General features: G+C 31.2%; 1 protein-coding gene across 1 annotated transcript in view; it reads left to right on the forward strand.

Annotated features, from left to right (window-relative positions):
- The window catches only part of LOC117167010 (sodium channel protein para), a 116,167-nt gene that overhangs the window by 42,672 nt on the left and 61,145 nt on the right, over positions 1–12,350 (forward strand). Inside the window, exons 7-11 of the mRNA XM_033351561.1 lie at positions 3,947–4,038; positions 6,060–6,272; positions 6,348–6,408; positions 6,640–6,949; positions 9,697–9,978. Coding sequence (XP_033207452.1) covers positions 3,947–4,038; positions 6,060–6,272; positions 6,348–6,408; positions 6,640–6,949; positions 9,697–9,978 — 958 coding nt within the window. The remainder of the gene's footprint in view (positions 1–3,946; positions 4,039–6,059; positions 6,273–6,347; positions 6,409–6,639; positions 6,950–9,696; positions 9,979–12,350) is intronic.

Genomic DNA, 12,350 nt, shown 5'->3' on the forward strand with positions numbered 1-12,350 from the left:
TTTAAAGTGTGTTTACTGTATTCCTAATTCTTTAGAAATTCAAGAAATCTTTTTAATTTTGCCAAATCCCTTAAAATCTTTTGAAATCCCTTGGAATCTCTTAGAATCATTTGAAATCCATTGCAATGTATTTAATCAAAACAAATCCTTTGAAATTCCAATGAATCCATTGCAAATTTTCCAACGGAAAGTGTGTATAATTTATTCCAATTGTTTAGAAATCACAACAATCTGTTAAATATGGTCAAATTCCTTGAAATCCTTCGAAATCCCTTTAAATTCCTTGAAATCCTATGAAATCCATTGAAATCTATTTAATGGTGTTATATCCTTGTAAATTATAATGAATCTGTGCTACTTTTCTATTTTAAAAATATCTTTATATTATTTCTAATTCCTTACCAATCCCTGGAATCTTTTAAATTTGGTAAAATCCTTTGAAATCTCGCGAAATCCATTGCAATCTATTGCAATTACCTGCAATTTTATGGAACCATTTGGAACACTTTAAAATCCCTTAAATAATTAAAATTTCTCAAATTATTCATAATTCTTCTGGTATTCCAGACAACTTGAAAATGTTTTCAATGCTCTAAAAATTCCTCGAAATTCCTTGAAATTTCATGAAAATTAAAATACATAAGTATCCTTTAAAATCCTTGCAATTTTCCTAAAATCTTATTGAGTCTTTGTAAATTCAAATAAATCCATTGCTATTCTTCTATTTAAAAAATGTCTTTAAATTCCTTATAATTCTCAGGAATTTTGTTAATGTTGTCACATTTAATGAAATCCCTTGAAATTTCATGAAATTCTTTACAATCTATTTAAATTCCCTAAACTTTGTGTAATCATTTGGAATACTTTAAAATTTCTTGAATTATTCTTGATTATTTTGATATCCTAGGAATCTTTAAAATATTTTAAAACTCCTTTGGGATTTATGAAAAACCCAGAAAACTTCGTTAAATCATTTGGAATGTTTCAAAATCTCATAGCGATTCCTAATTCTTCTGAAATCCCAGAAAACTTCAAAATGTTTTTAAATCTCTAAAAATTTCTCAAAATCCCTTAAAGTTTTTAAAATTCATTTGAGACTATGAAATCTTTTCAACCCGTTAAAATAATGAAGTTTCCTTTAAATTCTTTGCAATATTCTTAAAATCCCACTATACCTATACAAATTGCAATGAATTAATTGTTTTTCCTTTATTTGAAAATATTTGTTAAATTATTATCAATTCGCTATAAATCTCAGGAATCCTTCAGCGTTATGATATTCCTTGAAATATCTTAAAATCTCTTGAAACCCCATGAAATCCATTGCAATCTATATTTAAATAGATTGTAATAGATTTTATGGGATTTCGAGAGATTTCAAGATATTCCAAGGGATTTTATAACGCTGAAAGATTCCTAGGATTCCCTTAAGTTATTCCTGATTTTTTTTATATTCAAGGAATCTTTAAAATATTTTCAAATCTCTGTGGTATTTATCGAAAACTCCTAAAACTTCGTTAAATACTTTGGAATGTTAAAAAATCTCTTAAATTAATCCTTAGTCTATTGAAATCGTTGGAATTTTAATTATAAAAATTTCTTTCAATCCTATTAAATCTTTGCTAATTACAATGAATCTACTGATATTCCTCTATTAAAAAATGTTTTGAAATTCCTTTCAAAGCTTTATTAATTTTCCTAAAATCCCATTATATCTTTCAAAATCTCATGAAATCCTTTATTATTTTTCGCAATCCTCTGAAACTTGATTAAATGTTTTGGAATATTTTTTAATTCCTCTATTTATTTATAATTGTTTATAAATAACAGAACATTTGTAGCTGTTTTTAAATTCATATGAAATCCCTTTAAATCTTTTGAATGATCTGGAAATTTCATTAAATTTGTAAAAATTCCACGAAGTTCATTGTCATTTCTCGCAATCCCCAGAAACTCCTTTAAATCCTTCTTGAATATTGTTTAAATCCCTTAAAATATCATTAATTCTTTAAAAATCCCAGGAATCACGAAATTATGAAATCTTTGTAAATCTTAAAATATTTTGAAATCATCGAAAATAATAAAAAATCTTTGGAATCTCCTCAACTTCCCATAAAATATTTGAAAATTCCATGAAATCCAACGCAGTCTCTTGCAATTCCGAAAACTCTAAGAACTCGTTTGGAATATTTTACAATTTGACTAAGTCCTAATTCATTAGAAAAAATATCTTTAAATCTCAGGAATTTTTAAATTAATTCTTTAAAATCTGTTCAATTACCTTGTTAACCTATTAAATCCATTAAAATTCCATAATATCCATTGACTTCTCTCCTTATCACCGGAAATTCTGTAAAATAATTTTCAATACAAAAATTCATTAAATTATTCTTAATTCTTCTGAAATATCAGGAATCTTAAAAATTCTTTAAAATCATTAAAAATTCTTCAAAATGCCACGAAATCTCTTGAAATACGTTTCAAATCGTAAAATCCATCAAATCATTTAAAATTACTTTAAAATTTTATAATTCTCAAATACCACTAAAATTTCATGGAATAGTTTGAAATGTAATGAAATTATTCTTAATTCTCTTGAAATCAGAAAAATATAAAAAGTTATTTCAAATCCTTCGAAATTCCAGGAAATCCCATAAACTTCCTTTAATTATTTTGAAATCACAAACACCCTTTAAATACCTAAATATCCTTAAAATCCTTTGGAATTTTTTTTTGAATTGCTATTAAATTCCTTGACGATTTTTCGATTTCTTGGAAAATACTTGGAAATCTCTTACAATGTTTCAAAATCCGTTCAATAATTTTTATTATTTTGGGATCCCTCCAAATCTTTTAAATATTTTGAAATTCCTTAAAATCTCTGGGAATCCCATGAAGTTCCTGGGTTTATTTCAAATTTCTCAAAATGCCTTGAAACTATGACATTTCTACAACACTTAAAATCCCTTTAAAACGTTGGGAATCCCCATGAAACCCCTTACGATTTCTCAGGCTCCCTTGAAAGTTCGTGAAATCCTTTGCAAAGTTTTTAAATTCCTTCCATAATTTTTAATTATTTTAAAATCACTGACACCCCAGAGATCTTTGGAATATTTCCAAATCCTTTGGAATTTCAACAAACCCGTGAAACCCCTTAAAACTGTTTTAAATAATTCGAACTATTGTTAAATAGTTCCTATTCGACAAACCGAGACTCATCTAAACAATATCACTAAAAAAATCCTTAAATTAAGCATACTCCTTGACCAATAAAAATGCTTAAATTAAATTCTTCTGATGATTCATTCTTAACCGAAATCAATTTGAACCCCTTGACAAAAATCAAAATACACTAATATCGCGATATAAAAACACCCGGTTTACGATATTTCCAGAATTGATAGCCTTTACATTTCAAGAATGAAAGGAGGCGCGGGGCCGAGAGACAGATGAGACTCATTCAAGCGTGACATAAAACACGAGGGCGTCACGCGCAGCGCATTAGTTGCACCGGGTTGCGTCATGCGTCCAAAACCAACAGAAATAAATCAAACGGTTCTGCCTGTTTACGTTCGGATTCCCACGATTTATAATTAAAGCAACTGCGATCCATACCTGAGATTGTTCTTATGTCGGGAGTTGAATGTAATATTTTTTAAATCCTCCCGGAACTAAAAAAATGTATCAAAATCGGAGTGATCCAAAATATAAAATAGGATTTAAAATAAGTGACCCTTATACTGATTTATCTCATGGATTATTATTATTATTCTTAATATTATGCATGCAGTAATAGTTAAAACCCTATTGAGTTGATATTAAAGATGGGGGTAGGTTAAATAGGAAGTAGTGAGTAATAATTTTTGTTATTATCATTTTATCATTTATTGATTTCTTTGATTTTTTTTAACACTGTAATGTGTATGTGATGTTCGGGTTATTGCAGTTATGTGACGATGGGAATAGATCTAGGCAACCTTGCCGCTCTCAGGACATTTCGAGTCCTCCGAGCCTTGAAGACTGTCGCTATTGTACCAGGTATGCTTTAGAAAATAGACTGTATAGTAGAGGCATAGCCTAGACTTGCCTTAATTATTTATTACCTCTCAGTGTACTTTAATTTGAATATCGATTCTACCAACACTTACATATTTTTTACACCGACACACTTTATACTTTAGTCTACATCTTATTAATTCGTAAAATACTTATACTATAAATAATAATTATACTTATAGTAATTAATCTAATCGTACTAATACTTAATATCATCTATTGGGGAATTAAAGTGTGGACCTAGTATTTGAAAACGATGACAAAAGTCAATATAAATCCAAGCTAGACTTGGCATAAATGTTGACTGATTCATATAAGTCCACTTTAAGTTCGAGTATTCTGTAAATTTGACCTCAGTCGAATCAAAGTTTGTGTTAAACTTCGTTTGGATATCGATTTTTGTATACAAGCCTACTTTAGAAATCAGTATTGGGCAAACTTGAACTAAGTCCAATATTAGTCCGAGCTCAGACTAGCTTATATATAGATTATTTTATATAATTATATTTTAGCTGTAAGTTTGGATAAATATGACACATGTCGAATATAAGTCCAAACTAGGCTTGACATGGATATCGATTATTTTATATAAGTCCACTAAAAGTTCGATTATTATATAAATTTGACCTAAGTCAAATAAAAGTTTGTGTTAAACTTGGTCCAGATATCAATTTTTTTTATAAGTCCACTTATGATATGAGTATTGGGTAAATTTGACCTTAGTCAAATATCAGTCAAATATTATATATAATATAATATTATATTCATATAAGTCTACTTTAGCTATGATTATTAAATAAAAATGACATAAGTCCAATATAAATCCAAATTAGTCTTGACGTAGATATCGATTATTTTGTGTAAGTCGACTTTAAGTTCGAATATTGGGAAAATTCGAACGAAGTCCAGATAAGCCCGAGATTATCTTGGCGTAGATGTAGAATATTTCATATAATTCTTATAAGTATTATAAGTCCACTCAAGGGAAGAGTATTGGGAAAATTTGACCTATGTCTAATATAAGTCCTAGTTCAGATTGGCCTAAAAATAGATTATTTTATATAAGTCCACTTCAGTTATTAGCAGTATTTAAATTTTACCAAAGTGAATTATTATTTCGTGATAAATTTGGTTTCAATATCGATTATTCCATTATATTGTATTATTCCTCTTTAAGCCCTACTATTGTATAAATTTAACCTAACTCAAGTATAAGTTCGTACTAAACTTGGACTAGATATCGACTATTTTATATAAGTTTACTTTAAGTTCGAGTATTGGGTAAATTTGACCGAAATCAAATGTATGTTCGTAATAAGCTTTGCTTACATATTGATTCTTTCATATACGGCCACTTAAGAAATGAGTATAGAGCAAATTTGACCTGTTTACGATAAAAGTCTGAGTCATATAAGTCTACGTCAAGTTCGAGTATTGAGTATATTTGACTTACGCCAATTATGAGTTCAAAATACGATTGGCCTGGATAAGGATTATTTCATATAAGTCCACTTTAACTTCGAGTATGGATGAATTTGAACTGATCCTAATATAATTTAAAACTAAACTTGATCCAGATATGGATTATTTTGTATAATTCCAATTTAAGATTAAGTATTGGTTACATTTGACCTAATTAAATTACTTAAACTTATTCTCGATATCGATTGTTTCATTATGTTATATAATTCCACTTCAAGTCGGACTGTTGCATAAATTTGACCTAAGTTCACCATAAGTTCAAAACAAAGTTGGTCCAGCTAATTATTATTTCATATAAGTCAACTATCATACCGAAAATTTAATAAATTTGACCTAAGTCCATTATAAGTCCGGGTTAAACTTGGTCTAAGTCCATATATAATGTCAAATTTCCCAATGGATATCCTAGGATTATATTCCTAAGGTGGTTTATTGATTATATTATTCTACAAATTATATTTTACTATCAATATTTTAGGTCTAATCCTCACATGAGTGACATTTACTGCTTGCTTGTTTAGGTCTTAAAACCATTGTCGGCGCTGTGATAGAGTCCGTTAAAAATCTACGCGATGTGATAATCCTAACAATGTTCTCCCTCTCCGTCTTTGCACTTATGGGTCTTCAGATTTATATGGGGGTGCTTACGCAAAAATGTATAAAAAATTTTCCGAATGACGGCTCGTGGGGTAACTTAACGAGCGAGAACTGGGACAGTTTTTGTAAAAATAAAAGTGAGTAATAATCTTGATTTGAATCTATTTTTTAATTAGGAAAAATTAATTTTGTACCTTTTTTCTTCTGCCAAGCTAATTGGTACGTGGACGATGCTGGGGCCATGCCATTGTGTGGAAATTCGTCAGGAGCAGGGCGAGTTGTTTTCCTCTTTTGAATAATTTTTTCAACTTCTCTATGTCTTCCTTATTTAACCCCACTTCTTCCTTATGTTTCTAACTTCTACCTTATTTTTCCCAATTCTTTCTTATGTTTCCCCACTTCTTCCATACTTCTCCCTACTTTTTCCTTATTTCTTCCCTCTTCTTCCTTATTTTCCTATTATGTCAATTGAAACTGAATCATATTTTAACAATATTTTTACAGAACGTGTCCTCCTGGATATATTTGTTTACAAGGGTACGGAGGAAACCCTAATTATGGTTACACAAGCTTCGATACGTTTGGTTGGGCGCTTCTTTCTGCGTTTCGTCTCATGACCCAGGATTATTGGGAAAACCTTTATCAGCTGGTGCTGAGATCGGCGGGGCCATGGCATATGTTATTTTTCATCGTTATAATATTCTTGGGATCATTTTACCTCGTGAACTTGATCCTCGCTATTGTCGCGATGTCTTATGACGAACTGCAAAAGAAAGCAGAGGAGGAAGAAGCGGCTGAAGAAGAAGCTATAAGGGTAGGTCTTTTCCCACGTGAATTTTTCACCCTTTCTTTTTCTCATTTTCTTCTTTCTTTCTTCCTTTCTTTGTTCCTTTTTTCTCCTTCTCTTCTATTTCTTTTTTTCTCCTCCTCTTTGCCTCTCTTTGCCTCTTCCTTTCTTCCTTTCTTCGTTTCTACATTTTGTCCTTCTTTTTATTACTTCCTCTAGCTCCTGTTACTAAATTACGGTCCCTTTTCTGAAGAAGATATACAGGCTATTGTTTTCCCATCTACATTTTTCATCCTTTCTTTATATCTTCCACTCCTTAACTTCTCCCCTCCTTCTCGCTTGCTGTCTTCATTTCTTACTTTTTTGATTGTTTCCTTTAACTCTTTTTGATAAATTCTTGTCCATTTCCTGAAGCAGAAGCTATATAGACTAGTCTTTTCCGGTCTTAATTTTTGTTCCTTTCTTTTTCTTTATTTCCTTCTATCGTCCTCTTCACCTCTCCTGATCTCTTCCTGTCTTTATATCTGCTTTCTTTTTATTTACTTCCCTAACTCTTCTCTATCAATTCCTGACCCTTTTCTGAAAAATTAGCTACAAGGGTTGTTTTTTCTCTTCTGCAATTTTTCTTACTTTTTTAAATCTTATTTTCTCATTTCTATCCCCCTCCTTAAAAATAATCAGTGAAGGTTAGTCTTTTCCCACCTTCCTTCTTTGATTACTTCCTTAATTTATAGCTCTCCCTATCTCGTCCGCTATTTATTTCGTCCTTCTAAATATTCGTTTCTCTAACTCCTCTTGCTAAATTATCGTCCCTTTTCTAAATAAAAAGCTGTAAGGGTTCGTTTTTTTCCGTTTAAGGTTTTCTTTCTTCCCTTCTTCATATATTCCACTGCTCAGCTGCTCTCATTTTTCCTTGCTCTCCTTATTTCTTTCTGATTTTTCTTTCTACCTCTAACTCTCGTCGATGAATTCCTCTCCATTTTCTGAAGAAGGAGCTATATTATTTGGTCTTCTTCCATCTACATTTATCTCGATTTCTTCTTCTTATTTCCTTCTATCTTCCTCGTCTGCTCTTGTCCTTTCATTTTTTTCTTTTTTTCTTCCTTTTTTTCTTTCTTCATTATTGTTATTCCTTCCTCTATCTCCTCTTGTTAAATACTTGTTTCTTTTATAAAGAAAAAGTTATCTCCTAAAATCATCCCCTCCTTTTCTCTTTCTCTCTTCATTTCTTCTGCATTTTCTTTCTTTCTTTTTTTCTTGACATTTCCTCCTACCTTGCTGTCCTGATCTCTTCCTCTCTTCATTTTTGCCTTCTTTTCATTCCTTTTTCTAACTCCTCTTCATCAATTCCCGCCCCTTCTCTGAAGAAGAAGCTATAAGAATTGGTCTTTGTCTATTTGCATTTTTCGTTCCTTCTTTCTCCTCATTCCCTTATATCTTCATTTTATCGTTTCCTGATCTCTTCCGTTCTTCATTTCTACCTTCTTTTTATTCTTCTTCTAACTTTTATTTATCAATTCTTGTATCTTTTTTTGAGAAGAGTTACAAGGGTTGGTCTTTTCCCATCTTTATGATTCTTTTTCTTTCTTCTCATTTCCTTCTTCAGTCCTCCTATTATTTTTCCTTTTAACTCTCTTCCTCTCCTTCTCGTTTTCTTTCTTTCTCTCTTCCCTTTTTCATTAATTCCTTTAGCTCTTTTACATCAATATCTTTCCCCTTTTCTTTCAACCTTGTTTTTAATTCTTCCTGCCTTTACTTAGTTCTATTTTTCTTATTTCCTTTCTTCCCTGATTTATTTCATCCATTCTTTATGCCTTCCTTTCCTCTTTTCCTAATTTATTCCTTACTTGTATTCCTTTCTCTAATTCTTGCACATCCATTTCTGCCCTTTTTGCTTTCTTTTGCTCTTTGCTTTCAATATCTTCTTTTCTCTTCCTCTTCCCGTCCTTACTAATCTTTATAATTAACTTGCCTTTTTCCATCAATAATAATGTGTTGATTTTTTTATATAATAGTTTTTCATGAAGGTTATTACTGCGCAGAATCATTTAATGGTGCCTCAGCCTACGCACTAGATACTCTTGAACCTTATGGTTGCGCAGTGGATTTCTATGAGGCGTGCAGACGCGCAGTAAACTTATGCGTTACTTAATACTGCGCAATAGAGTTCTATGATACTTATAGCGAATTCGGTTATCCTCTACTGGGGCACTCCAAGAGCACTCCGATCTGTACCGAAGCGAGTCGGCGCGAGAAGGAAGAAGTAAGAAGGAGCAGGTAGGAGTGCCTTGAAGTATAACAGTGCAGGATAACCGAACACGCTATTAGTCTTTTGCAGTAAAGTTTTATAGAACTTTTCGCTGCGCAGTAAACTTGCAGAAAACTTTAGAGTGCGCAGTAAAATTTTATGAAATTTTGGCTACGTACTAAAGTGTTAAAGTTCTTATCTCTGCGCAGTAGATTTAACGATACTTATGTCTGTGCTCTAAAGTTTTGTAAAACTGTTGAGTGCGCAGTAGAGTTGTATAGTATCCATATCTGCGCAGTAGAGTTCTATAGAATTTATTGCGCGCAGTGGAGTTATATGGCATATTTCCTGCGCAGTAGAGTTATATGGCATATATAGCTGCGCAATAGGGTTATGTAATACCCATGCATGCGCAGTAGAGTTATATGATACATACGACTGCGCAATAAAGGGTCACGAAATTTTATGTGCGCAGTAGATTTTTCATTGTTCGAATTATCACCTTAAATTGATATTTTTTCTCCAGGAAGCGGAAGAAGCTGCCTTGGCGAAAGAAAACAAAATTGCAGCGCATGCTGCTGCGCGGGAAGCAGCAGCACAGGCTGCAGCCGATCGGATCGTCAAGTCACCTTCAGATTTTTCCTGCCACAGCTACGAGCTTTTCGTGGGCCAAGAAAAGGGAAACGATGACAACAACAAGGAACGAATGAGCATAAGATCCGTAGAATCCGTGAGTGAACACAGGGTCAAGATAGCTAACAACAATCACACCACCACTACCACCACCAAAGTTCGAAAAGTTAGTGCCGTAAGTAACCGAATTCTACTACTTTAATAAAGGCTATCTTTTTATTCTTGTATAGGAACAGGCCTGGAATGCCTTTCATCGTCGCATTTCCCCAGTGGCTAAGAATTATTTCGTCATAGAAGGGTTCGGATTCCCTAAAAATGTTTTAAAAACTTTAACATATAAAAAATAAATTTCCAGAAGTTTTTGTTTCTAAAGTTTGTAATTCTCAAATTATTAAGAGCCAGTCGCACTAAAATCGCATGAACTTTGCATTTCAGCTTATACAAACAATTTTTAACTCTCGCGGTGTTTAGATTTTGACTTTAAAATATTCGCATTCCGATTTGGTAATTTGTTATTTCTTGCGTGAATGTTAATTACTTGCAGCTTCTGGTAACAGAAGTTTTTGGGCTTTTCGTAACACTTACAATATTTAAAAACGTAATTTTCGGGGACAAATACGAAAGAAACTAAATTTTCTTCTAATGTGACTTTCTCCATATCGTGTATTGCACTTTCCTCATTTGTTCCCGATTTTATCAATTTCTTCCTTATCAGAAAAAAACGAAATTAGCTTAGATATATGAGTCAACAAAATTTTATTATTTGGTTACATTATATTTTTTCACTCAGCTGAAAAATACGAAAAAATTGTGTTCAATATAATTGCTAAAAAAATGTAAACCGACATCAGTAATGAACATACTTTTTTTTTAATGTTTCAATATAATTAATGATAGCTTAGGAGTTAAATATAGATATAAAAAACTGGTTAGGGTCTAAATCACACAAATCCAAGATATTCCATCTATATGATAAGAATGTAAAAATTTAAATTTTCCCGCCAAACTGCGGGTGCTATTGATAAATGGTGAAGAAAAATTTTATAGGTTCATTCGAGACGAAAAATTGTCCTGTTGACTATTTAATCGCCATTTGCGTTGTTTGGCTTTAAATTTGAATTCTCGATTTTCTTATAGTATTCTCAACGTTTAAAACAAAAATTATTATTCCTATTGAAAAATTATATAGACCAATTTTGTAGAACTTTTGAAAACAAATCATTTTGATCTTTTTTCTTTTTACTGTATCTTAAGTATTTTCGTGAGAAAGTTGAATTATTACGTTCTACAGTTTGATTTTCCATTACTAAAACCATAAATATTGGCAGTGGAAGGCTAGTTAACAAACTTGACCTGTATTTTGGACCACAAACCGGTGTGCAAATCGAAATTTAAATTTAAAAAATTCCTTCGAAAGTTATCGTGTCATCAGAAAACAGATAGACAGACCAACAGACAGACATTTTCGTAAAACCTATTTTTTCTGACTGAGGGGGTCTCAAAAAGTCGAGAATTGAAGAAAACTGGATAGAGTCAAAATAACACAAATCCAAGAAATTCCATCTATATGGTGAAAATGTAAAAAGAGCTTAACGAGTTTAATTAAAAAGACTAACATAATATAATTAATTAAAAATTATTTAACTGTAATTCTTGTAGTTTAATTTTGGTTTATAATTTACATAATTCAGAGTTTGGGGAAAAGCACTTCCACAATTGCCCCGCCGCTCAGCTAGTCAAGCTTCGGCTTCAGAAGTGAACAGTTGCGCGTTCGATTCTCGCTGCCTACACTTTTTTATTATTTATTTTCACAATTGGTTGCCTGCGCTTTTTATTTTTTAGTAATATCTTTTATTAAGATGTATTTGAAATAGAATGCCTATCTAATTACAAGATTTGTAAATTTAAATATGAAAATTTATCTCGTTAGGCCTTCTTCGTTCATCAAGTAAATAAATAAAAATCGAAGTCTTCATTTGCAAATATTTCTGGATGGAGTAGTTGGATTTTTATCAAGTTGAAAACTTATTTGGTCTTCCATTTCATAAATACTATTAGAAACAATATTTTGTCTTCTATAACAGTTTAGTTCTATAACAGTTAAGTTTGTTACGAAACAAATTTTTTATGCTATAAAAAATGTTTCTTCACTATTTTCTTTCATTACATTTTTCATTTGATCAATTTTGCTTCCTTTATTATGTTTTCCTTTGTTATCATTATCCTTATTAGTTCCCTAATCTATTACATATTTTCTACTTCTTTCTTTTTTCTTTACTTCTTCCCTATTTCCGTTTGATTTATTTTTCTGTATTTATTTCCTATCTTCCTTCTTTTCAGTCCTTCCTTCATCTCTTATCCATCAATTTTGGTCCCTTTTCCGATATTATCCTTAATATTTTTTCACTCCTCTCTTTTAAGTCTTCCTTCCTTTCATTATTTCCATATTTCTTTATTTCTTATTTTAAATCTCCCCTGATTTATTTCCCCCATTTCTTTATGTCTTCTTTTCTTCTTTTCATAATTTTTTCTTTCTTTTGATTCTTT

Source organism: Belonocnema kinseyi, chromosome 1 (genome assembly GCF_010883055.1).
Source record: "Belonocnema kinseyi isolate 2016_QV_RU_SX_M_011 chromosome 1, B_treatae_v1, whole genome shotgun sequence".
NCBI classification, from domain to species: Eukaryota; Metazoa; Arthropoda; class Insecta; order Hymenoptera; family Cynipidae; genus Belonocnema; species Belonocnema kinseyi.